Source organism: Trichoplusia ni, chromosome 6 (assembly GCF_003590095.1).
Source record: "Trichoplusia ni isolate ovarian cell line Hi5 chromosome 6, tn1, whole genome shotgun sequence".
NCBI lineage: Eukaryota > Metazoa > Arthropoda > Insecta > Lepidoptera > Noctuidae > Trichoplusia > Trichoplusia ni.
In genome coordinates this window covers 4494726-4518802 of record NC_039483.1, presented here as the reverse complement: position 1 = coordinate 4518802, position 24077 = coordinate 4494726, and the positions used below count along the sequence as shown (strand labels likewise).

The window sequence follows — 24077 nt, the reverse complement described above, 5'->3', positions numbered from 1 at the left end:
CCCTGATACATTCGGCCTTGCCTAATAAGCTTAGGGTTCACAAAACTATTGGTGTTACTTGTGATTTGGAAATAAAAAACAGAATTCAGCTAGAAAAATAGAATTTAATTTACCCTCAACCTCTAAACGGCAAAATCTTTTAAAGTACAATCACAACATTAATGTTTTCAAATGTAAATAGCTATAATATTCGTTTTAGAATGTAAATATCTATAATTTATAGAAGTATCTCCGTTTCAAACGTACGTAATTGAATTACCACTATATAATCTCAATCTACTTACGATTACAAATATTATTGGAAAATCACAACATTTACAGTGAAAACTAAAAATAAAAAGCAAAAAATAAAGTGTTTAATAAATTTATTAAAAAAAAATACAAAACAAAAAACGCTCGTCCATGCTTTCTACCCAACGTTATAAAATTACAAAATAATAGTATATACTAGTAAATAGCATGTGTTAACAAGTATATACATAAATATATATTTCGTAGTGCTTAACACTGCAGTGAGGAAGATAACAATAACGCCAGGGTACAACAACGTTTCCGTGCAGGAGTGTACAGACGCAACAGTAACGAGAAATGCCTGTAAATGTAAATCAACAAAGCTTTTTATATATTATGCAATCCGATATAACTAAAAATTTCGAAAAATACATCAATAAAGTTTCTCTCTCTCTATATAAAATACATCCATTTACGCTAAAGAGACCAATGCGGCGCGAACAACTATGTCGCTAACGCTAATAGAAATATAGTTTTAAATATACCTTATTATGTCAATAATATATTACTTTTCAAGTCTTAAATTACAGATAACCTAATACTGAAAAAGTAACTTTGACATCCACTTACGAGGGTTCAAAATATTCATACCAACTTACTTGCACTCGATATGTTCATATGTTATTGTATCAAGACAAACTTTAAAATGCCGCCACGTGAGGCCTACAGACAGATTTGAATAACGCGAAATTTTTATTAACAAGTTGGATTCAATTCAAAGTTGGCACAAATATACAACAAGATAAAAAAACAGAGCCCCAAAATTCGCATTAAAATAAATACTCTTAACACTAATCAAATCCTTCCAAACTAATTTCTAAACAAAGTTCGGGACTCCGTTTTCACAAGCACCTTATAATATTAAATATAAACTTTTTTTAGTGTAAGTTCAATCTATACTATATACTAAAAAATATAGCTTCTTTTCTCGTAATATAATTAATTATGGAAGAATGCTTAAATGTATCTGCATTGACAAAACGGTGAATCGTAAACGAATTTACTGACGCGCCGTTAATTACATGCTAACTTTAGACTAGAGACAACTAAAACATTCATAAAGATATAATTTTCGTTAAGTGTATAAATATAGCTCACTCTAGTGGCCGGCCCATACAAACAAGAACAAAATACCATCGAGCGAACACATGTTCGAACTATCGACACAAACTAAAATCGAACCCTCTCGCCTCTACTTCGGTTTAGTCGCGCGCACTGCCTACTGCGTCATCACAACTAAAGAACAGGCATACTACGTAAATGCGAGTCACAGAACAGACATCAGTAGTACTCAACTAGAAAACAAAGTCAACACTCCGAGAAGACACTGCGGCAAGAGATTCCATAGTGACGGATGCAACTGAGAATGTGACCAGTATGCAGTGCGCACGCTATCGTTAATTCTCGGGCCGGCTCAAAGAAAAATCTACCTTAACGTTAAACAAATTAGTGTCGGAATGCGACAGGGAACCCGTCCGTCCGTGTGCAACCAAGCGAGCAACGATATATGCGTGTTTTAGAAATAATTATAAGGTAGTCGTTAACAAAATATCGAGAGATATTTTAAAGTCCAACGCCTTGGCGAAGTCAATGAACCTGAAACAAATATTTATAGTTAGCAAATATGTACACAAAAATCTATTCTAGGTTATTTATTTATTATAGCGACGCAGTGTAGTAAGTTTGCAACGTAGTCTCGGCGGTAAATTACAAAACAGTGATCATTAATCACGACACGTTACGAGAGATAAATAAATCATGATCTCACATATTTATAGCTCATACAAAAATCGATCATACACACGATCACACAAATTTAACATATTATGGTCAATCACAGCCAGTCTGCGGTATGGGAGACGGATGGTGACAAATATTTAATCAGCATATTAATATTATATATTACGCCGTGATTAACTTACATGTGCTGCGTTCTATCTTCTATCGCCTCAAAGTTCCCAAACATATCTTAGATGATGCTCAAAAGCACCAAGGTTAGGCGCTTAAGTGGTGCAGTTTATATAGAAGAGCGAGCGGTGTCTTTTAGTGTATGGCGACCACTAGCTTCAACCTTTCCTTTCTTTTAAATAACGACTCCCGTAGTATGGAATTTAATCCTTGTGTCGCGGGGGGTTTTATAAACATACAATTCACATGCACAAAGACACGCAGACTCAGAACAAGCATTCGTGGATCACACAAATGCTTGTCTTACGCGGGGTTCGAACCCGCGACACGATCGGTGATCTCGACCACTTCAAGGTTGTGCGGCGGGTCCCTACGAGTCCGTACCTCGGCGACGGGCGCGGCGTGGCGGGGCGGCGCGGGCTCGACGCAGAGCAGCCGCGGCTTGTCGTCGCGCGGCTCGTCGCCCGCCGCCGCGGCGCCGCTGCCGCCCACCGACATCTGCGCCAGCGCCGTCAGCACGCTCTCCATGCTCACGCCCGACCCGCTGTCGCCCTCGCCCTGATACACAGACACGACCCGATTATATAATCTATCAATATGGAATCGCGACTAGCAGAAGTACTTACTGAAACCGCAATAACTTCTCATTTGTGACGCATAACACAGTCTCAAGCCTGTCAACCCTCTACGTGATGAGTCGCGAAGAAGCGCATCAGATACTTTTATTTACATAAATTAAATGTCGTTTATTAAAGAACACCAACTCACCTTTTGTGGGCTCGGCTTGAAGAAGTGAAGATAACAGAAGCCACGGAATCCCTATAAATACAAATAATTTATTAATCACATGAGTACTTGCACATAACAGATTGTATATTTTATGCGTTAGGTAATTTGTAGTTACCTTCCAGACCATGACTTGTGGCTTGACTCCGCGTTCAGACAGAGCCTGCTTCAGATCACGCACTCTCGTATTCGGACTGATGTTAGATATCTACCAAAAAAACAGCCAGTTAGCACAGATATACTGTAAACTAGCAAAATAAAATTACATTATTATAGATAGAATGATGCATGAGTCCACAGACTGATTGATAGATTGATAAGCGACACGTTAATCCAGCAGTGTTTCTAAGTTGTGAGTCTTCTGTTCCTAGTTTAAGTATTCAACATCTGTGGTAATGCCAACTAAGCCCAATATTTCTTTTTATCTATACCAAAATGCCACCCCGAAACAGGTCCTGTGGTTTGCATTCAATTTTCTCCTGCACCGCTTATTGGCCGGCTAAATTCCGAAAATTGTATCAAGTTGTTGTATGTAGTACAGGTGTGTACCTTGACAGAGAAGTCGATATCGGGGCGCTGTCGCTTGGGGCGGCGCGGCTTCTCGTCCTTGTCCTTGCTGGCGGACTTGTGGCTGTTGCGGCGCCGGGCCGAGCGGCGAGCCTTGCCGCCGCCCTTGCCCTCCTCGCCCTCCGTCGTGTTGCCCTGGTATTACGTGTACAGTTAATACCTAGCCGATTTACGAAACATGCTTGTAGGTTGCGGTTAGTCACGTCGAGAATGTAAAGAATCTTCGTGTGGAAAGTTGAAAAATAAAGCAAAGTAATTATTTATGTTAGGTAAACGAGTTGATTACTTCTCTTCTTTAATCGTTCATTACTTGCGTAACAGGAAAGCATTCCGACAAATTGAAAACTGTCGTGTCGAAAAAGTATTCTGCTTCAATAAAGCAGACACAAAAGCCCAAGACTATCCTGAACCTTGCGTTCGTGCTCAAATTTATCTAAATATTTGGTAATAGTTGTGTACTAGATAGACAGTTAGTTGTCTCTCCTTACATTCACGTCGACATAGGACGACAGACTTAAGGCGGCGACGGAATAGCAACGGATCCCTGTGTAGGATCACAAGGCACAAGCTCTGCGATGCAAGAGCTTGAATTTAAATTGTACTTATTTGGGATTGGTGCTCCGTAACTCCACACTATGAAAACCGTTCGACCACACAAGGGTCGACAAAGCTTATCAGGCGCCTATCAAATGGAGCTTTAGTATATAGTATACTAACTAGTGTCGGTACCGCCAGTATCTAACTATAGTATAGAACACATGTGCATGGCTGACCTCCCCCTCGCTGTGGCTCTTGTGCGAGCGCGTGCGACGCCGCAGCCGGCGCGGGCGCTGCGCGGCGCGCTCCTCCACGTCCGTGTCCACCTCCTTCAGCGTGCACGGCCGCCCCGCGCTGGGGACCCACTACTGTTAGCACGCACTCACAAACACAGGGACGCAGTACACACATTCATAAATATATGTGGATACTCCTCTTAGAGGAGCTAAAGAGAAACAGGTGACCTATATAGAAACTTGTACTAAAATAAAAATAAACATTTTAACATATTTCTCTTTACACTATGTGGATATGATCGTAAAGTTTTAAGATGTGTATGTTCTATTCTATCATCACTGTAGGTAATAGGTAACTTGAGCAGAATATTTAAGTATTTTTGTGTCTATTTGCATACATGATATTTTACATACACCATCGATATATTCGTATGTATTACCAACATTAGTTCCTACATATGTTCTACAAAAAAAATTGAATTTACTGTTTTTGAGTTTACTGCCAAAGAAATCCACAAAGCGCACTTTATGATTAAGATTTTAAAAGAAAATTTACTTACAGCATCTCAATCTCACGCAGCTGTCCCAGAATAGGCATCAGCTCCAAGCGACGGTTGGACAGCAAGTGCCACAGAATGCCCGCTGGCCTTTGGCTCATGCGCTGAGTAGATATCACCTGGGACAAACATATTTACAGATTAATGTACAACTGCAATTACATACGTTCGGTGGTTCGAACGCTTGGTCAAAACAAAGAAAATACTTGATCATCTGTCAAGTTATTGTACAGTTTCATTGACCGTAAGTCTTGTGGTCAAACAATCACAGGCACGATTAGTTGACCTGACAGCATATAATATTTACTATAAATAATAAAAATTATACCAGAAACAAGGGTTTTGAATAAAAATACGGGTTTTACTTTATAAGGGAACTTTTAGATGATGAGGAGTTTGTTTCTTTGTATAAAATTAACAAAATGATAAAACCATTGGGGAACTAAGTTCAGATAGTTACAGAAAATTGTAATGACTGTTACTACTAAAACATACCTGAGTTGGTGTGATAATAATATCAATGGGGACATCGTGCGGGCCGAAAAGCTCTGCCGGCAGTGTGTCGAACACCTACAAAAGAAAAACACGTTACTTATGAACTGAAAACATACTATTTGGCATGAATTTATTATATTTTGCAACAATATTAACACTAACCATCATTACGTTGAATACATTTCTCAGTAAAGTAGAAGGTCTATAATAACGTCATGTTTTCTAATTTTATAGATTGCTTTGCATGTATATTTCCAAAAAGGTTTTATTAGGAAAAGGTTAGACGAGAGGGTTGTTTGCTCGTCGACGGTGAAAATCGTGTAAATTTTAGGTTTCTTTACCTGGCAATCGTGAACAGTAGTGGCAACCACTGTGTTGGGCTTGATAGCCTTCATGTGCATCATCAGACCGAACTCCAGATCGCCATAGCCTAGTATAAACAAATACGCATATAATTACTTAAACAACACTAAAAAGAAGCACGATCTTAAATCAAAGTAATGATCAAATGTCTTACTCCTAACAAACATGGTATGGAAACAGATTTAAACAATTGTATAGCAATTTTAAGAAATGTGGAATAAACAGTCGGTGTTATATTACCAAATATAACAAATATTTTTTTATAATATAGCAAAATGTTTTTATATTTTCTGTAAAATTTGCTCACCTCTTCCCTTGCCAATGCGGTATCCCTCCTTGGAGACCGCGACTGATCCCATCACAACCAAATCCAGCGAAACGGTGTCTTCTATGCCTGGCGACAAAAATGTAAACAGTTTAGGTACAAATAATTATTTTATCTACCTAAGATGAAAGATTCGTCTTATTTCAGCACAACGGTAATGGAACAACGAAGAGGAACCAGCAGTGACACATGAAACAAGTGCCGGCTAAACAATTGGTACATTTAAATGACGTTAATATTAAAATTTTAATTATTTGAGCTACAATTGTATAATCCTCATCCTCATATCGCTAATAATTGATACCATTGCAATTAAACCAAGGCTTTAAATCATCTTTGATTTTAATTTAGGACAAAACTTCCGCCTTATATTTAAATCCTTAACAAGATTTCATCATAACCTAACAAGATTCTCGTTCATAAGACACTGCGTCATTCAACAGGCCAAATAAACAGTTGACACATTTTTTGTACTTGCAAGGTCAAGCTTAACAAAAGAAGTACGCGCACCTGTATTTTGGTGACGTCATCCTTTAATGATATCTAAGATCTGACTACTTTGAAGCGGATCCCGTTAATGTAATGATAATACTGTACTTGATAAACGCTTTGCACTTAGTTGAATTTGTTTTAATCGATATTAATCGACCTTCGAACATGCATCGAATAGATTTTAGCAAAAATCTTTACAAACAGCTACAATAAAAACTTAACATACTATAATAGCAGACGAGTTTTTGTCATTATTTGTCACAACTTAATCACATATTAAGGCAAAAATAGTAGGTTTCTACGTTTTGTGATGGTTCCTCTCATGCTAGTATGAGCTCTATGAAAAAGTCTTTCTTTTAACTACAAAAAACCCTAGAAACTGTGTCTTTTCCTCCCATTTTACGGCGTTTCGCTTACCGATGCGGGTATCGATAGTAGTCATTAAATTAACCTTGTGAGAATTAATAAAATCGGCATACTAAGTATCTTACCAATAGGTTTCCCATAGGACTCCATTCCGTTACGCGAGACGGCCTTCCTGATGGCCGAGGGTCCAGTCTCTCCCTCAGGCAGCTCAAGCCGGTTCAGGAAGCCTTTCTGCAGACGTGGAACCGGCACGTACAGCGTCTTCTGCTGCTCCAAGCATAGTACCCTGGAAATAAGGTTTAATTAGAGTTATGGATTCAATTGTCAATTAGGTATAACTAACACCGGATTTAAGTAAAAAATCTATTTTCAGAAGTGTAATAAGGGAAGAAACACCAAGCTTGCTTAGAGATTCTGTCCGTTGGACTTTTGATGCTTTGGATAAATAATATATATAATATATCCTGGGACAACTCACACACGGGTATCGGATCCCAAGCTAAGCAGAGCTTGTGTTATGGTAACCAGACACCTGATAAACTTACTTAAAGGGCTCTTGCTTTTTTATCTAAGAAACTCTTACGAAGTTTCGCACTGTTGACACGACTATTCACCCAAAAAATGATACTATTAGAACAAAATCATTTTATTCGGCATTCCTAGGTAAAATAAGCAACATAATGACATTTATCTTGACCTTAAACAGTAAACCAAGATTAAATTCTATATGAAATACAAAGTAGATTGATCTATAGATACATGATTATATTTCTGCTAACGTCGCGTCTAATGTCTGATTATGATTATATTACATAAACCAACTATTTACAACGACGTCTCATATGATAAGCTAGTTATTTGTGCATTCGAGTTCATTAAATATCTGTATATGTTTTGACGGAGAATAAGTGTTTTCTAAGTTATTAATTATACAATGTCTTCTGCCAGCAACTTATCTTTAAATAAGGGTCAGGGTGAAAGATTCAGATTTTCCTTTAAATTTAACCCTACCAAGGAAAGGTTGTTAAACGTAGATCATCGTCGTTTTTCATATTAACATTTTCTTCTTAACGGTTGAATGGATTTTGACACACTTTGGTCTCACGATCTCTATTTCTTTCGGGGCGTTTATGAATACTCTTCAAGGAACATACCAAAAGTTATCGTTATATAATTGGTGTAGGTTAATAAAAGAAAATGCTTTATATTATTCTGCCAATCAGAGTAAAAATAGTTATAACTAGGATATGCAGTCGTTGTGAAATCTGCTGCTTGTATAGCGATTGCTTCAACACCTCACGCAACTGCTTCCAAATGTAATTTTTAAATGTACGTGTTTATTTGCGTAATAAATAATTGTTTTGTACAACATTTCTAAGGCTTGGTTTCTGTACAGCTGTTTTATAATAATAATGAAGCAGGCAATGGCTAGATGAGGAGTAAAGATTAGGTAACAATACTTCCCGTCGTTGTCAGAATAGAAATAAAATTTTAAAATGTATTGCGTACGTCACGTACCAGTTTTTTTTAAATGAATTTGCGTATTGCAAAGCTATTATTACATGGAAACTGGCATACCTGTTAATTTTTCTAAAGAACGAATTTTTATAAAGCCACATCTGAGGCCTAAGGGCGGTTAAAACTCTGTCACTAGGTTTGTACATCAACCACAAGGAAAGAAATTGTTTAACTATTATCAATATTTGGAACCATACAGATTTCCAAAAAAAATTGTTTATTTAATCATATCCCAAAATAGTCAATATTATCATCACGGACAATTATACATTAAGTGTATTATACATAGTTATAAGTTGACGAGTTATCATCGCGTTAATAAACAGGGTCATATTACTTACGGAATGCATTAAACACATGATACGTAGTATCTGATCAAAACAATGAAAATATTTATGGAATTCTGAGAATGGCTACTAAAAAGTACCTAAACGATAAGGCTCGTTATAATCTTGTATCTACTTTAATTAAATTATCTTGGATTCTAGAAGCATGTTGTTGCTAATCTATCCTTTAAAGATTATACTTTAAATACAATAATTGTCATTGTCATCTTACTTTTTAGTAACAACTGTAATTTTCTTGTGCCTAACATCACGAAGTATTAAATAAGGTACATATTATAAAACAAGGAACAACTTTTTACTAAATAGTTATAAGAATATACTGATAAAGAACTTGTAAATTCCAGTCACATGCATAAGACACCCAGACTCAGAACAATCATTCGTGGATCACACAAATGCTTGGTCTATGGGGGTATCAAACCCGCGGTACATAACATAGCACGCATTTTAGCATGACCGTCCTCTGTGAACGCATACTACCTATATAATAATACTACTACTTTCATACATTATAGTTACTATTTTTTATAGAAAAAATAGGTAGGTCTTTTTGGAGAAATAATTGCCATTGACTATGATAATCAATTACAAAAATAAAAGAAAAACACTGATTAAAATGCAAGTAGTAAAAAATAATGTGCTTATACGGTACTTTAGTGAACCAAACAACAAATAAACTAAAACACTAGGTCAGCTAAAATACACTACCGGTTAGGTAAGGTCAGTTTCTTTTATAATATTTTTCAAGAATCATAAACAAAATAGCCGTGTCGTAACAGATTCATTATACTCATATCGAATTATTGTTTGGAACGCATATATTTTCAGGTGTTGGTTATTTATGTAATAGAGTTATAAAACATTGAACGAAGAATGCGGTACCCAAGATATCGGTCATGGGTTGCGTAAGTAATCAATGTACGGGGGGGGCTACCAGTACTTTTTAAACCTAGTGTTGTTGTTGTGGAAGGGAGACGGCTTATCGCATCTCTTAGGGCGGCGTCTCTTTTGCACAACTGTAATAATAGTTAAACAGCTGGTGGTAAGCTCCTGCAGGTTACACTAGTTTTGGTATAAAAAGATAAATAGAACTAAATTCTATATTTTTATCAAGGAAAATAGTAAAACCTTAACTTTTCTATCAACAGGCTTATTAAATTGGATATTTCTAATAATCTATTTTTGAATTAGTAGTATTTTTATATGTTTTACTCTGTCTATGTTGTGTGTACACAAATAAATCGATGATCGATGATAAAAATACTTGACATAATGCTTATACTGTAGCAAACGTAGGTAGGGGTAGTCAAGTTCATGAGACCAAAAATCGCATATTTACAGCAATACGCTTTCCATCGGTTGATCGCGACCGAGTATTTAACCACCTCTGGAAACGTTGACGCGCCCCTTCCCGCCTCAGAGTTACATATTGCATCGAACGATATTATAGCAACGCATAATAATGAACCGAGTTTCACTTTCCGTGCGTATTAAACAGGATATAATTATATTTTCAACCGACTTCAATATATTGACAAGAATACACACGTTATTGTAAGAAGAAAAAAATAAAAGATTCTTTGAGAATTGTTTACTAGGAATTAAAGAAAGTATAAGCCTGTAGAAGTAAAGTTTAAACCCGTACGAGAAAAAAAAAATATGACAGTGTTAGTAATATTTTAGTGTGATAGCTCATAAACACCGGAGTTATTACTTAGAACGAACGACATAATAAAGTGAAAACAATTCAAATGTAATACAAACAAATTTATGGCAGGATTATCCATCTAAAATCTTATTCTCTTCATTATAAGACGTATAGAAAATCTTCGATATAGAAGTGGGCTGTAAAACTTTAATTGCATTCCAACACATTCTTCACAGCAAATCAATGTTGTTCTCAATCGGCTGTGGTTTTTCTATGGCTAGTAACATATTTATTACACACAAGTCCCAAAATATCAACCATTAATACTTCTGTTGGGTACTTATAGTAAAATTATATTATAATATATATGTTTATAATATAATAATATATGTTTATTTTAATAAGGGCCGATTTTTTAATCCCCCGATAACTGACCACCCTGACGAATATGTTTGACGTTTTGACAACTTTTGTGTAGAAAATATGTCAAACGGCCAATATTTATTCTGAGATAAAAGAAAAATCAGCCCGTAGAAGAATAAATTCAGTCGCGATCATCTTGCTCTCGTGTAAGAAGTGTGTAAGTGATAGAAGTTAACTGATGACTGAAAAAACGGCCCTAAGTATTAAAATAGACGCATCAAAAATACAACAATCAATGGGAACTTGTTTTAAATTTCATTAGGTACTGTACAAAAATGCATAACCTAAAACATTATTTACGTATGAAACAAACGTTTCTGACTCCTTTCACAACTTTCCGTGAATAGAAAGAGAAAGCGTAGATTCCTCAGAAAATCGTATCTAATTCTTTCAGTTGGACTATTTGGTTCGGTGAGACACCTCTATGCCGTAGTCTAAAATTAGCGTTGTATTATACGGGGTTCTGGAATGTGTCCCGTGCTAGCCGGCTAACTCAATTCAACTGTACGACGCGATAAAGGAACCTATCTTTATAAATTCGCGAGACTGGTGTGACTTCAACCGTACCGTACAAACGTCTGCTTGTTTGACGGTGTAAACGAAAAATCGCGCAGCTATTTTCACGACAACAAAGCGAGGCGACTGTAAAATTACATTGGGTGTGACGAGAAAATCGAAAGCTTACTATTAATTGCTAAAGAAATACTATCACGATTATTCTCTATGAATTAATTAGCCAACAGTGCCAGCACAATAAAGACAAATAAAGCCGTAAAACGTAAAACCTACAAAGAATAATAAAAACTGTTGCTTAACCCCGATATTTATTTTCACTGTATGCTGGTATAGCGGCAATAGAAGCACATCATCTGCGAAGATTTTAAGTCTCTTTCTTGGTTCATGAGATAGGTATAACCTGGTGTTGACAGACAAACAGCGGACCCAGTTATAGTATTCCATTACCCATTAAATCAAATGTGAATTCTGAAAATAATACACAACTTTTAAGTAAACGCTCAGTAACGAGAGACGATAAACAAATCATATTTTCTACGCTAGATATTCCAAGACAACAATTTTACTATGTGAAATGGATTGCATTTCGCGCCAATCGTCTCGGTCAGGTACAAACGCCGTCAATCAGCCACCGGCGCGGAACGTATCGCACGAAATAATGATATAAGAGGTACTAAACACAATAGTTATGTGCACAGCTTGTAGTCATGCTGAACTTTCTATAATATTTACTTCAATTAGTTTAACGCCGAAACTCAATATTTTTGGAAATTAACTCTATATTTTTAATATGAGACATCAATTGTATCCCTCTTTTCTAGTTAATGTAAGTCATAATCGCCTGCCACTCACGCGTTGTGCACGAATTTAATTATATACTTTTAACGTCCATACTGTTCTACATGATAGTCAATAATATTATTTAATACTAATGTAACCACTACTAACTTACTATTAACTTCGGGCGACCCCGAAGAAAAGTGAAGAATTGGCAAAAAAATGTGGTAATACATGATTATGTACCAACTTATCTCACAAAAGCTACAGACCATACAGGCGACCGTTGAATATTGGCTAATCCCTACTAATATTATAAATGCGAAAGTAACTCTGTCTGTCTCTCTGCTACGCTTTCACGTCTAAACCACTGAACGGATTTTAATGAAATTTGGTACAGAGATAGAATTGACCTTGAGGAAGAACATAGGATAGTTTATATCCCGGACTTTTGAGAGTTCTCTTGGAAATACGAAACAAACGACCTCGACGCGGGCGAAGCCGCGGGTGAAAAGCTAGTATCACTATATAAGCTTTAATGTATCCAAAATCAGTGGAAAGGCCATGAATCTAATATCTAATAGACAGAAATTGTATTATAGGAGCTACGGATAAATGACATCACTGAAATCGTCACAAAGAAACTTTGAAAGAAGTTAGTTAATAAGGTCAATGGACGGTATTAAGAAAACAATCGTATAAGAACTAACCTCACAGCCTCTTGTGGCTTATCGGGGTTGACCTTCACGGTGGTAGCATTCTTGAAGACATCGAGCTCAGCCAGCTTGGCCGCGGCCTCCGGTGCCCCCTTGAAGTTCGGGATGCGGTTGTACACGGGGCGCGGGAACATGGCCAGCCCGTTGGTCTCCAAGTGGCGCCATACCTTCAGCCGGAACGAATGCTTAGTGATCTCCTCCGGTACCGCCTTCTTGGCTGGAAGATGGATGACACTCATTTTAGTAATAAGGTAGAAATTTTTGATAGAAAAGGGTGTTCATAAAACTGCTTCGAGACGGCACTGAATAATTCAGTGACATGATTTAGGGTCTAAACAGATGGGCCGCATTTCAACTGCAATACAACTGCAAATTTGCAGTTCGGATCAGTTTGAATGCAGGCCGTCTGTCTAGAGCCTTACTTATTAAACTTCCAAAAGGTGATCCAAAAAATGTTTGACAAAAATTTGAATTCTCAGGTCAACACGTGCTGTTGAACAATTTAGTTATTCGATTTATTTGAATTCGAGGCTAATTTTTATATTTAGCAGCCTTAAATCTTAAAAAAAAACCTTCCTGCAACTAACACTGCATGAAAAAAAATGACATTGATTATATTATTTGGACCAATCTCAATTGCAATAGGTCAAATAGGTGCGTCATTATCCTGTGCATAACTAGCCTTATAATTTAATAGTTTACAACTTACGTCTAATTTCAACATAATGTATACTCTGGTATGTGGTGTAGCATCTACCTACGCATTTAGACAAATGAGTTCTCATATCTCGTTTGGGTGCTCCGATTATGATTAGTGGCGCTTGCGTCGAATTGCACTTCATTTGGAATTCACACGTTGCTTTAGATGCAAATTATTACTATGATAATTAAAGGCAAAATTTCAAATTTAATAGGCATTGCGGTAAGCTAAAGCCGAATGCGAAAATTTAAAACAATTTTCATCTCAAAACATAAAATAAATGTTAATAATCTTTCTTTAAACTTCAGATAATGTTCGATATACAATAATGAATGAAAGAAAACTGGAATAAACTAAATGACCGTACAATTTCGAGTTCAACAACACTCTGCAGTATATACAGCGGGTAGCGAGTTGTAAACCCATAAATTGCTTAGACGCGTTTTGTTGTGTATTAAACCGTCTATTACCAACCTATATTGTGCTGGTAGATAAGTTTTATGAGCGACACACTTAATAAAGTGCCATGATTTACTTCCAGTGAGCTTTCAACTGCACTATATTAGTTTAGTTGAAATTACAGATTAATTTGTAGTCATTTGAAGTTCATTTTTAAATTGTCATATTATTGATCGTAAACATTTTTTTTCTCGTTTTATACAATTTACTGTACTGCATATTTCATGTAAATAACGCGTTGTTATTTATGCGAGGTGGGCTCATGAATCGTTAATGCAAATCGAAAAGTTTACAAGTTCTGTCAATCGTATTTACACGCCTCAGAAGCAGTGATAGTGTTCCAAGGGTGATGTACCTCTGAATAACTTTGTTTTAATACAGCGTACAGAAAAACATTTGAAGGACCATTGGAAACCAATATTTAGAAGCAGCCGTCTATGAGTCAAATATTCTAATCAAGTTCCTTTATAACAAAAAATTAAAGTGCAATTAGTATTAGGTATTAAAAAGAAGAGTATTGGTGCATATTTCAATTTCAGATCGAATAAAGAAGTTTAATTTAAGACAAGGCGAGAACCGAAGGTCGGTCATACATAACCGAATCTACAAGTGAGTCAATGACCTCTATACATTTTTAAAACTATTCCTTACAAATGTTCAGTTATCCTTTTTACATGAAACATGGAAACGTGTATATGTTGTTTAAGGTTTCATACAAAGAAGGTCATATGGAACACTGTTACCAAGGCTCCGCTTGCACTTGACCGGATTTACATTCCGTAATTTGTAATAATTTGAGTGATGGTGATAGCCGGTAAAATCCGATGCAGTTGCGATGCTTCAGGGACGCTGATAGCTGTTTCAGCGTTGTAAGGGTATTTTTTTCAAATGAAAATGCATTAGTAGCAACACTGACGGAGGCTTATAAACATATAACAGTCACTTTAAATCGAATTTACAACTTTAATCCTTATTTTGTGTGCAGAAATACCCTGTGAAGTGTATTAGAATAGATGTAGGTAAACAGTGCTGGACGATCCACAATACGAACCGTAAAGTTTAAAAGAAAAAACGTACTTGAATTATTGAAAAGGCTGTGTCAGAGCGAGTGCCCGTGTAAGAGGTTCTAAAACTCCAAATACTAGATGCTCTATATTAGTCGATGCCAAAAAAAGTTGACCCTGATATTTCAATCGTTATTTATTTATTTTTGTTTTTCTGAATGCGTCATAGTTTGAAATACAGTTTAGTACGGATGTAAGTGACTGTATGGCCCATATTTTATTAATGATCCGTATGTAAGCTATAAAAAATAAATACGGAATTGAAAAAAATATAAGCATTCCTGCTATGAATGCAAAAGTATCATTGACTTTTTTATATTTGTCATGGTTTTACGGAAAAACTACTCAACCGATTTAGGTAAAATTTGGCACTAGGCTAGGATCGTAGGAGCCGTCATCAAAAGCTAGAATTTTCTATTCACATATTACAAAATAGTTACACAAACTAGAACCAATGAAATCTTATTTATTTAATTCATACTTTTGCATGCATTCAAGAATTCATTGTATATTAATTCTAATACTTATCGGCATGCCATGACGAAAGTTACGTGTAGTATAACGCGCAGTAGAACCGTGAAAACTAACGTGTTAAGTAAAATCTATTCAAGTATATAAATATTAAATCTATTTATACTGCAGAAGAAATCCTGGACATAGTTGTTTTAGACGCAATAGTGAAAATACATTATTTATTCTGTTGAGTCAGCACATTTATATTCATATTTTTCATTAAAAATGTAATTTATATAGAAATGAAAACGTTAACTTTTTCATTTTTATGCAAATAAATTAATTGTTAATAAACATTTGTGTCAACAGTAGGTACACAAGTCCAGAATAAAACGCGCCATAAATTATAATTATCATGTTACCTCCTTTTTGCTGTACCTTCTTGTTCTTTAAGCAGTATTCGAGCTGTTTACGGCTAAGTAATATTGCACTATACATACCAAAGTTCCACACATACACGTACATGTAATTAGAAAATGTTACATTTGTGTGCTGTAAACTAGCTTACGCATCCGACCTGTACTCATTAAATTGACTAATGACCGTGTGCTTACAGCTTCGGCTACGTAATCTTTGAAGAATCAGAGCATCTACTTAGATAACGGAATAAAATGTTTATAAGAATCAAATTGAAGGAGCTCCTCATGTTGCCCAGGTAACTGGGTTGAGGGGGTCAAATAGGCAGTTGCTCCTCGTAAAACACTGGTACTTAGCTGAATCTAGTTAGACTGGCAGCCAACCCCAACATAGTTGGGAAAAGGTTAGACCGATGATGTTAAGAGGCAAATTGGAATTGCAATGTTTTTTCTTAAATATTTGTAAAAAGATTTCACAACAATTTCAAGTAAATACAAAAACAACTGACCAATATAAATTTTACTGGTTTAAAACCAATGACTTCAATATTATTTTTTTTTAGATGACCACACTAGCACCACTTTAGGCACCTTTTCCAATTGGAATTTCCAAAAGAATATTTGTAATTGATCAACAAATTAAAGACATACCAACCGGTAAAATATTGTTTGTTTGAAGTATAAGTTGTCAATCATTAGATATTAGGTAAACCAAATACCTTCATTATAATATTTAACTCACATAGGAGTAAACATTTTATAGCATTTAATTAGAGTATTACCACATCTGTGATCATAAAACTACAAACAAAACAAAGAGGTTTTTAGGAATGAGTTAAAAGATTTCAGAACAGCAAATTGAAAAAAAAACTGACTTTGATTATAATGCCAGTGTCAGATAAAACTGTATTAAAAAGAAATAAATAATGCTGGCAAGATTTATAGCAAGAGTCATAGATATTGATTTATACCTGCTAGGTGTAGCCAGTCTAGCAACAAGTTAAAGAATAATTTTTAATGTATAAATACTTTTAAGCTCCATTCCATCTCAAAAAACTGGTGTCCTTTATCCCTAAGCAAAGTGGAAGGAAGGATATGTGGCAGTTGCCATGCAGTGGGATACAAATTGGAAACTAATTAGAATTGGTGCTTTCTTACAACTACTTAGCCTGCACTAGTTATAATACAAACTGTGAACACAACAATTTGCATAATTTAATTGATTAACATGCTATCTACCTACTTGAATATAATCAGAGATAATGTAAAAGTGTTGTTTTTTGTTGTTTACTTTATTATTGACATAATCAAAACATACTAAGCTTAGAGGTAACTATTACAAACCTGGTGAATAAAAATTACCCTCTATATCATTCATTGAACAAGATCTTATTTAAATGTAAATCAGATAGTTGGTTCGTTTTAAAGCTAGTTTTTTTTTATAGTTTAAAATTAAACTTACTCAATCCTACCACAATTAATTACATAAATGATACTGTTATAACCATTACTTGCAATTTAACTTAGCATTAATAAATGTTCATGCAAGAGACACAAATTGACGATGTTTGCAATGATATAATTAATACAGAGATAAAGAAATACAAACATACCATATCAACAAGTAAATAATCAGGAAAGCTAAGAAGCTGATAAATTATTCAACCATGACCTATGCAGCCCACACTGAAATAAAATGGCTCGCTAATCATCAAAATGTGGGTAGGCAGAAAAATAATTTACAAAATATTGCAGACTTACTCTTATTATAGATAGATCTATATAGATAGATGAGGCAATATTATGCACAAGTAGACCTTCAAACCAATGATTCAATGCAAATAGAAAATCTAAAATGACCTCACACATGCACACAACGGAGGTGGATTGATTTTTATATAACAATTAAGTGTAGCGCACCAACTTTCTTGCATTTTTTCATGTGACAAGATACCGCGGCGAATTGCGAGTACGATGTACTCGCAGCAATCCAATTGCCTAATAAATCAGTTGCATTTTTACAAAAGAGGTGGGCAGAACACTAGAATGTGAGTCATGCTTCACACTCCAATTAAGCTACCCACAGTATCAATAATTGCAAACCGAGGAAACAACCGAAATCGCGATAATCGATGCACGAAACATTTAAACGCAAGTGAAATTACAACTGCAATCCGATTCTACATCATTTTTTAACATAAGTAGAAGAAACTTCGCAGTTTTCATCATCGATTAAATGCGGGTACATCGAAATACACGTGGTCCAACACGAGAAAAAAGCATTTCATGCATTTTTACATGATTTACGACTAGAATTTTCTCTAAATTAGTAAATAAAACAGTGGAATAATGATTGTTATTCCATTATTTTCAACAACAAATGTGAAACTTACTGTTATCCGCCGCTGTCGGCGTGCCGTCTCCGTTCTGCATTTTGTTAATTTACCGCAATCGGGAGCTCTTCTGCAGGGATTCTGATGATCTAAACGAAAACCATCAAAATTATTATTTGCAAAATAAAATCCTTCTCCGCCGGACGGAACCGTCACACACAAAAATAGAACGCGAAGTCGCGAATAAAAAACAAATGCAACCAACCTGCCAACAAAAAACGAATAGAGCTGTGCAAATATAAAACTAACACAAATGATACGTAATAGTAACAATAATCAACTAATTCGTTTTTACGATTTTAATATTTACCTTAGTTGGAGCAGAAACTATAATATAAAAATCTTTATGTATTAAGGACTTGATTGCGGCTCAGTTTGTGAGCTTTTTATTTTAATTTCCCGTTTGTACATTTGACATTTGATATGACGTTTAGTGGATACATCTCTATTGGCAGTGGAACCAACATTACGGTAGAAATATAGGTAGTACGTTTTCTTTGACGAAGTAAATAATTGATATTGATATTGATTAGTACAAACGTTAAGAAGAAATCATTACCATAGCACCTTTAACATTATTACAGTAGTAAATCAATGGCTTTAAATTAATAATACAAATTTAGTAGTTAGTACTAAAAAGCGAAGTATAATACTTTTAAAGATTGAAATTATAGATCAATAGTAGTCAAAATAAAATCAAATCTAACTACAACACGCTGAGATAATATATTATTATACTTAGTTACATTATTCGCTTGTATTATGTATTTGTTTAAATATACGTTGAGACGTTTGCAATTTAACTTCAAAATCACAATGCTCCTTACCTATAGTGGTAGATCTTGGAATCAAAGAATGTTTTCTAATTTTGCATCGATACATATTATTTACCTCTTAGGTATTTCATTATATCGGCATGAACTAGTCTACTATTTACTTTAAATGCACGCATCGCCGCGAGTTTTATTATAATCAATTTAATGATATATTATTTTTAACTACATACTAACTCCTGCACGTCGCGTACAGAATTACACTACTAACATCAACTAGAGGTCAATAACCGCACGCGAAAAATAACGAGGTTGGTAGGTATATTTCGTTTTTCTTAGATTTTTCAGACAATTTATGGGAAACGACAAGCGACAGCTGTTGACCTATTTTCTCTTCTGTCTCATACAAAATAATCATTTTGTTTACGTTTAGAGATTTAGTCGATTATAAATAAAACTACTTATAGTTTTAACGTAAACATTTATTAAAAGCGTTAATAAATCGATTATCTGATGGTTTGCGACATGTGAAGCGGTGTAAGCATGAGTTCGAACGCCGCATCTTTCAGATTGGCGCCGCGGAGATTAGCTTCGTGGAGATCACTGCCCGATAAGTCACAACACTGAAAAGAAAAAAAAACAATGTAAAATTATTAAAACCAAAACTACGAAGAAGGTTTAATTGCAATTTTTGTGCATAACATTGTACTGACGTCCTTTCACAACAAATCCTTTAGAGGTCCATTAAAAAATCGAAAAAATCATAATTATGTACATTTGTAAATTATAAAAATGAATATTAAGAAATTATTACTTAATGTTCGAAAATAATAGAAAAAAACTCAATTCAAATGTACATGGTACATTCTGCAAAAGTTATGTCGCCAAGCTGTTATCGACTAAGAAGGGACAAATCGAAAAAACAAAATATCGATAATTTGTTGGAAAAATTTAACAAATGCTTAGAGTTTGTAGTTTATTTATATCAATCTGAATCTGATATAGCGTCAAGCGTATCTACAATCTGAGTCTGAACTGCAGGTATCAGTGGCATTTATTATTAACGGTTGGTCAAGAAAGACCTTGCGAACGAAATTACCTGGCTATATGACATGACATTTGCCTACAAAAACAGTGTTTTATCGAAATTGTTTCGCATCACTATTACCACTGTCAGTTAAAACGTCATAGGGATCATCATTCGGCGTGCGAACTATAGAAGATAAGCATAGTCAATTTTAGAGGTTTACTACTAGTTTTTTACGCTTTATTGCAAACGGTGGCTCAAGTCTGCGAGATATATCAAAATAATTTTGAAGTTGTTTTTGTTACGATCGCGATGCAGAGATGATATGAAGCCTTATTAAAATAAAGATCTTTATTTTATATTAGCTTTTCACCCGTGCTAAGGGTCGCTAGTTATATTATAATTAATAGTATATTAAGTAAGTACCTCCAAATCTGCCCCAGCTAAGACAGCAGCCCTAAGATCACAGTTTTGTAGGTTGGCATTCTTAAGTGTTGCCACCCGTAAATTAACGCCAGCCATATTGCTACCTTCTAGGTTGGCACCTGAAATAATAAATAGTATCGATCAATATACAGTTAGACAGAAACCAAGGACTGAGTTGATTAATAGGAATGATAACAATTTTTCTTTACTTTGTTTCTGTTAATATTGTATTTAATCCGTAAATTTAATAATTACTCAGGTAGAAATTATCTTTAGTGGTACACGGTGGTTGGATCTTTGCTTATGTACAAAAAGCTTGAGTTGTATTTAGTTTCCATGTTTCCATGTAAACAAAATTATTATTGTAGATATTTCTAATTTAACCTTTTCTTACAGTAACGGTTCCAACTAGTGCCACGGCAGGTACTGGCGCTAGTATCGAGTTCAAGTTGTTCAAAGCAAATCAAATCGATTGGAGTTAACCTGTTGTTAGCATTCATAGTACCATGCTTGACTATACCTGTAGTCTGACTGTGGTCACGTCGTGTCTAAGAATATATACGACAGTCGTCAACGACATACATTCTCATACTCAGAAAATCCTCACACTAATTGCGCGGAATGCTCGAAAATATACCTTTATAACGCTAAATTAAGCTATATTTCTCTGAACGCTAATGCTTATCGACACACTCTAATGTATTGCAATAACTGTAGGTAATTCATAAACCACGCCAATATTACGAAACACTGTCTGGGCCCGCTAAATAGCTGTGACTTTGTGAGAAAATCAGTGAAAATATTCTAAAATAATTAGGTACTTGTAAGAACTAACCTTTTAAATTAACACCTTCCATAACAGCCCTAGATCCCGCAGGATCTTCCATATTACAACCTTTTAAGTTGGCTCCTGAAACATAAAGCAACAGGAAATAGGATTATTGCTTGGGTGTTCATATAAGACCCTCATAATATTGTTTTTAGATCATGATTATTACTTATTTAAATCAAGAATTTTCTGTGTTATGAGACAATAACACCAACCATGTTTTCTTTTTTACAACTTTCACACTACACCATCTTGTCTCAAACTAAGCAGAGCTTGTATTATGAGTACTAGACAACTGATAAACATACTTATATATTTCTAAATGCATGCATATTATAATAGATAAATTACACCCAGACACAGAACAAATGATCGTGCTCATCACACATAGTCACATACATTTGTCCTAGGTGCCGGTCGGAATTGAACCCACAACCTCCAGCATAGCAGTCAAGTTCACTAACCACTAGACCAACAGGCCAGTCGTATGTTAATTCTATATCTCAACTAAACACATGTAAATATTCCATACCTTCCATATTAGCACACAATGCTTTGAGGCCCAATAACTGAGCCCCTTCAAGATTTGCGTGTGAGAGATCCGCGCGCTCCAAGCAGCAATGAGACAAGTTAGCTCCGCTTAAGTTGCATCGGGATAGACAGGCATACTGAAATTCATTACAATGTGGTGTTAGCAATAGTATTTAGAAGGAATCCTTTGGGGTCACTCAGGAACATCAAGGATAAGAATTAATATTCAAGTATTATCATAAATATTGTAAGACTGACTCATTATAATTTTTTTAATAATGGTTTATTCATATATCAAGAAGATTTTCAAGTTAACGTCTTCTTATTAATTTTTTCCTTTATGGCTCCTGTCATCGAGAAACTAGTTGGGCTTCTCTGAATTGATTGAATTGTGAAAATGTAATTTGAACAACAAAAACATATTTTTTTATGTGCACTTTTCTGCAGGATAACTCTATATTAAATGTTCTGATTATAAATTTAGTTCATTGAATATTAGACCTAAATTCTGCTTTGTTAGACATCTTATTTTGTAATGTTGAGTGTACACATATTGACTATTGAGTAAATAAAATAATTCAAAAATAGTTATTAAAACTTACCTTGAAGTTTATATACCTCAGATCCAGCCTATTAAGGTCTGCACCACTCAAGTTGACACCTTGAAACCGGAGCTCAGATGAAGTTGGTGTCATTATAATAGAGCGTACAACGTCCATCCGCGTCAATGCTTGGTTGATACCGCAACTGATCCTTGATTCCTCAATCAATTGGTTTAGTTGTGGGATCATTGAATCTATACCTAAAAGTGTATGGAGAAGTTGGGTGTTATATACCAGTATGTATTTAGCTATATAATAGCAATGTATACTTGACAGTAATCATTCACTTAATTGTGTAGTGCAGTGAATCATCAAGGAAAACTAATACATGACAATTTTACCTCAATTTTAAATTTCTCATCACAGATATCTCTTTCTCTCTCCCTCTCTGTCCAGTATTTTACAGTAGTAGTAGAAAGTATAGCCATTGTACTTACCATAAAATACTGCTTCTTCCATCACACCTCTAGGGTTAACATACTTATCTAATATCACAGCTCCATGCCTTAAATAATTCAGAATAGGCTCAAAATACTCCGGACTTCTGTCTATCAAATACGCTCCAATAGAATCTGTTGCACTTGGGTTCATTAAGTACACATTTTTATCCTCAGCAAACATTCTTGCTAACATCGACAAAGGTTCTTTAGCAGTTAGTGTCGCTCGAGATGTAGTGAAATGTTTCCCACCTACATTTAAAGTAACCCAATCATCGACTGCTTTACCTGGTTTTGACTGCTCACATAAACTAATGTCTTGCATTGATTTCTCAACATTTTCACAACTTTTTGAATCTCCCATACCATTATTACACAAATAAATATTTTCGTTATCTCTAAGCACTTGAACATCCTTAATTTCTGACCCGTTTGAGGAAAACAAGCGTAAACTGTTTACGTCTGTTTCAAAATGTTCTCCTATTTTTGATTTAAAAGTTAGTATGTCTTCGTCTTCCACAGCCACGAGTGTTCCATTTTTGTCGTCTTTGTTTCTGTAAACATTTACACGTTTCATAATAGGATTGCTTGCCTTTGTTACGTTGATTTTACTTATTTTCTACAAAATAAATGCACTGTTTGCTAAATTCCTGAAAGCAATTCACGGAATGACAGGTTGAAAACAGCTGTCAAAGTTTAAAAACAAAAATAAAGGAATCGAAACAGATGATAAAAACATTTAAATCGACTAACTTATTAATATTTTTTGTTCTATACATGTATTTTTTTAATCGAAATCAATCTAATCGAAATGTTAAATCGCGACCAACCTTTCAAATTAGTATATAATAATGAATGCATCAGCAATTCGCAAAATTTAACATTTTGCGTGTTGTTGGTGATTTTATCGATTTTTACAAGCACAAACATTTTATTTCATAAAAACAGCTTTTTATTTTTATGTATTATCATAGTAAATGCATTTACTGATCGTTCTGCCACATACTAAGTATCAAATATTGAATGCAATGCCAAACAACCGTCCTTATACAATTTTAGTCAACGAAATTGATCTGATTTGTTAGTACAAAATTGTCAT

General features: G+C 35.0%; 2 protein-coding genes across 2 annotated transcripts; both read right to left on the bottom strand.

The window, feature by feature from the left end:
• Positions 1–348: 348 nt before the first annotated feature.
• LOC113494764 (methenyltetrahydrofolate synthase domain-containing protein-like) lies at positions 349–18547 on the bottom strand. The gene is made up of 13 exons (XM_026873215.1): positions 18354–18547; positions 12863–13085; positions 7049–7209; positions 6048–6134; positions 5719–5807; positions 5378–5452; positions 4886–5001; positions 4326–4443; positions 3535–3687; positions 3104–3193; positions 2968–3018; positions 2584–2757; positions 349–1887 (listed from the first exon to the last, which is right to left on the bottom strand). Exons 1-13 carry the CDS (start codon positions 18391–18393, stop codon positions 1879–1881), a joined length of 1386 nt encoding a protein of 461 aa, XP_026729016.1. The 5' UTR covers positions 18394–18547; the 3' UTR covers positions 349–1878.
• A 1043-nt stretch (positions 18548–19590) lies between these two features.
• On the bottom strand, positions 19591–23646 carry LOC113495282 (BTB/POZ domain-containing protein KCTD9-like). The gene is made up of 6 exons (XM_026873948.1): positions 22979–23646; positions 22542–22741; positions 21941–22076; positions 21415–21489; positions 20580–20698; positions 19591–19749 (listed from the first exon to the last, which is right to left on the bottom strand). The coding sequence occupies exons 1-6, from the start codon at positions 23553–23555 to the stop codon at positions 19633–19635; spliced, it is 1224 nt and encodes a 407-aa protein (XP_026729749.1). The 5' UTR covers positions 23556–23646; the 3' UTR covers positions 19591–19632.
• Between the last annotated feature and the right edge of the window lie 431 nt (positions 23647–24077).

Coding starts and splice junctions, on each gene's coding strand:
- LOC113494764 (XM_026873215.1), bottom strand. CDS start 18,393: ATGCAGAACGGAGACGGCACGCCGACAGCGGCGGATAACA. Junction 4,444..4,885: donor CTGCGTGAGATTGAGATGCT/GTAAGTAAATTT, acceptor GTGGGTCCCCAG/CGCGGGGCGGCCGTGCACGC. Junction 3,019..3,103: donor CACAAGTCATGGTCTGGAAG/GTAACTACAAAT, acceptor TTGTATTTATAG/GGATTCCGTGGCTTCTGTTA.
- LOC113495282 (XM_026873948.1), bottom strand. CDS start 23,555: ATGAAACGTGTAAATGTTTACAGAAACAAAGACGACAAAAATGGAACA. Junction 20,699..21,414: donor GGAAGGTGTTAATTTAAAAG/GTTAGTTCTTAC, acceptor TTATTATTTCAG/GTGCCAACCTAGAAGGTAGC. Junction 19,750..20,579: donor TAGCTGGGGCAGATTTGGAG/GTACTTACTTAA, acceptor TTTTCTTTTCAG/TGTTGTGACTTATCGGGCAG.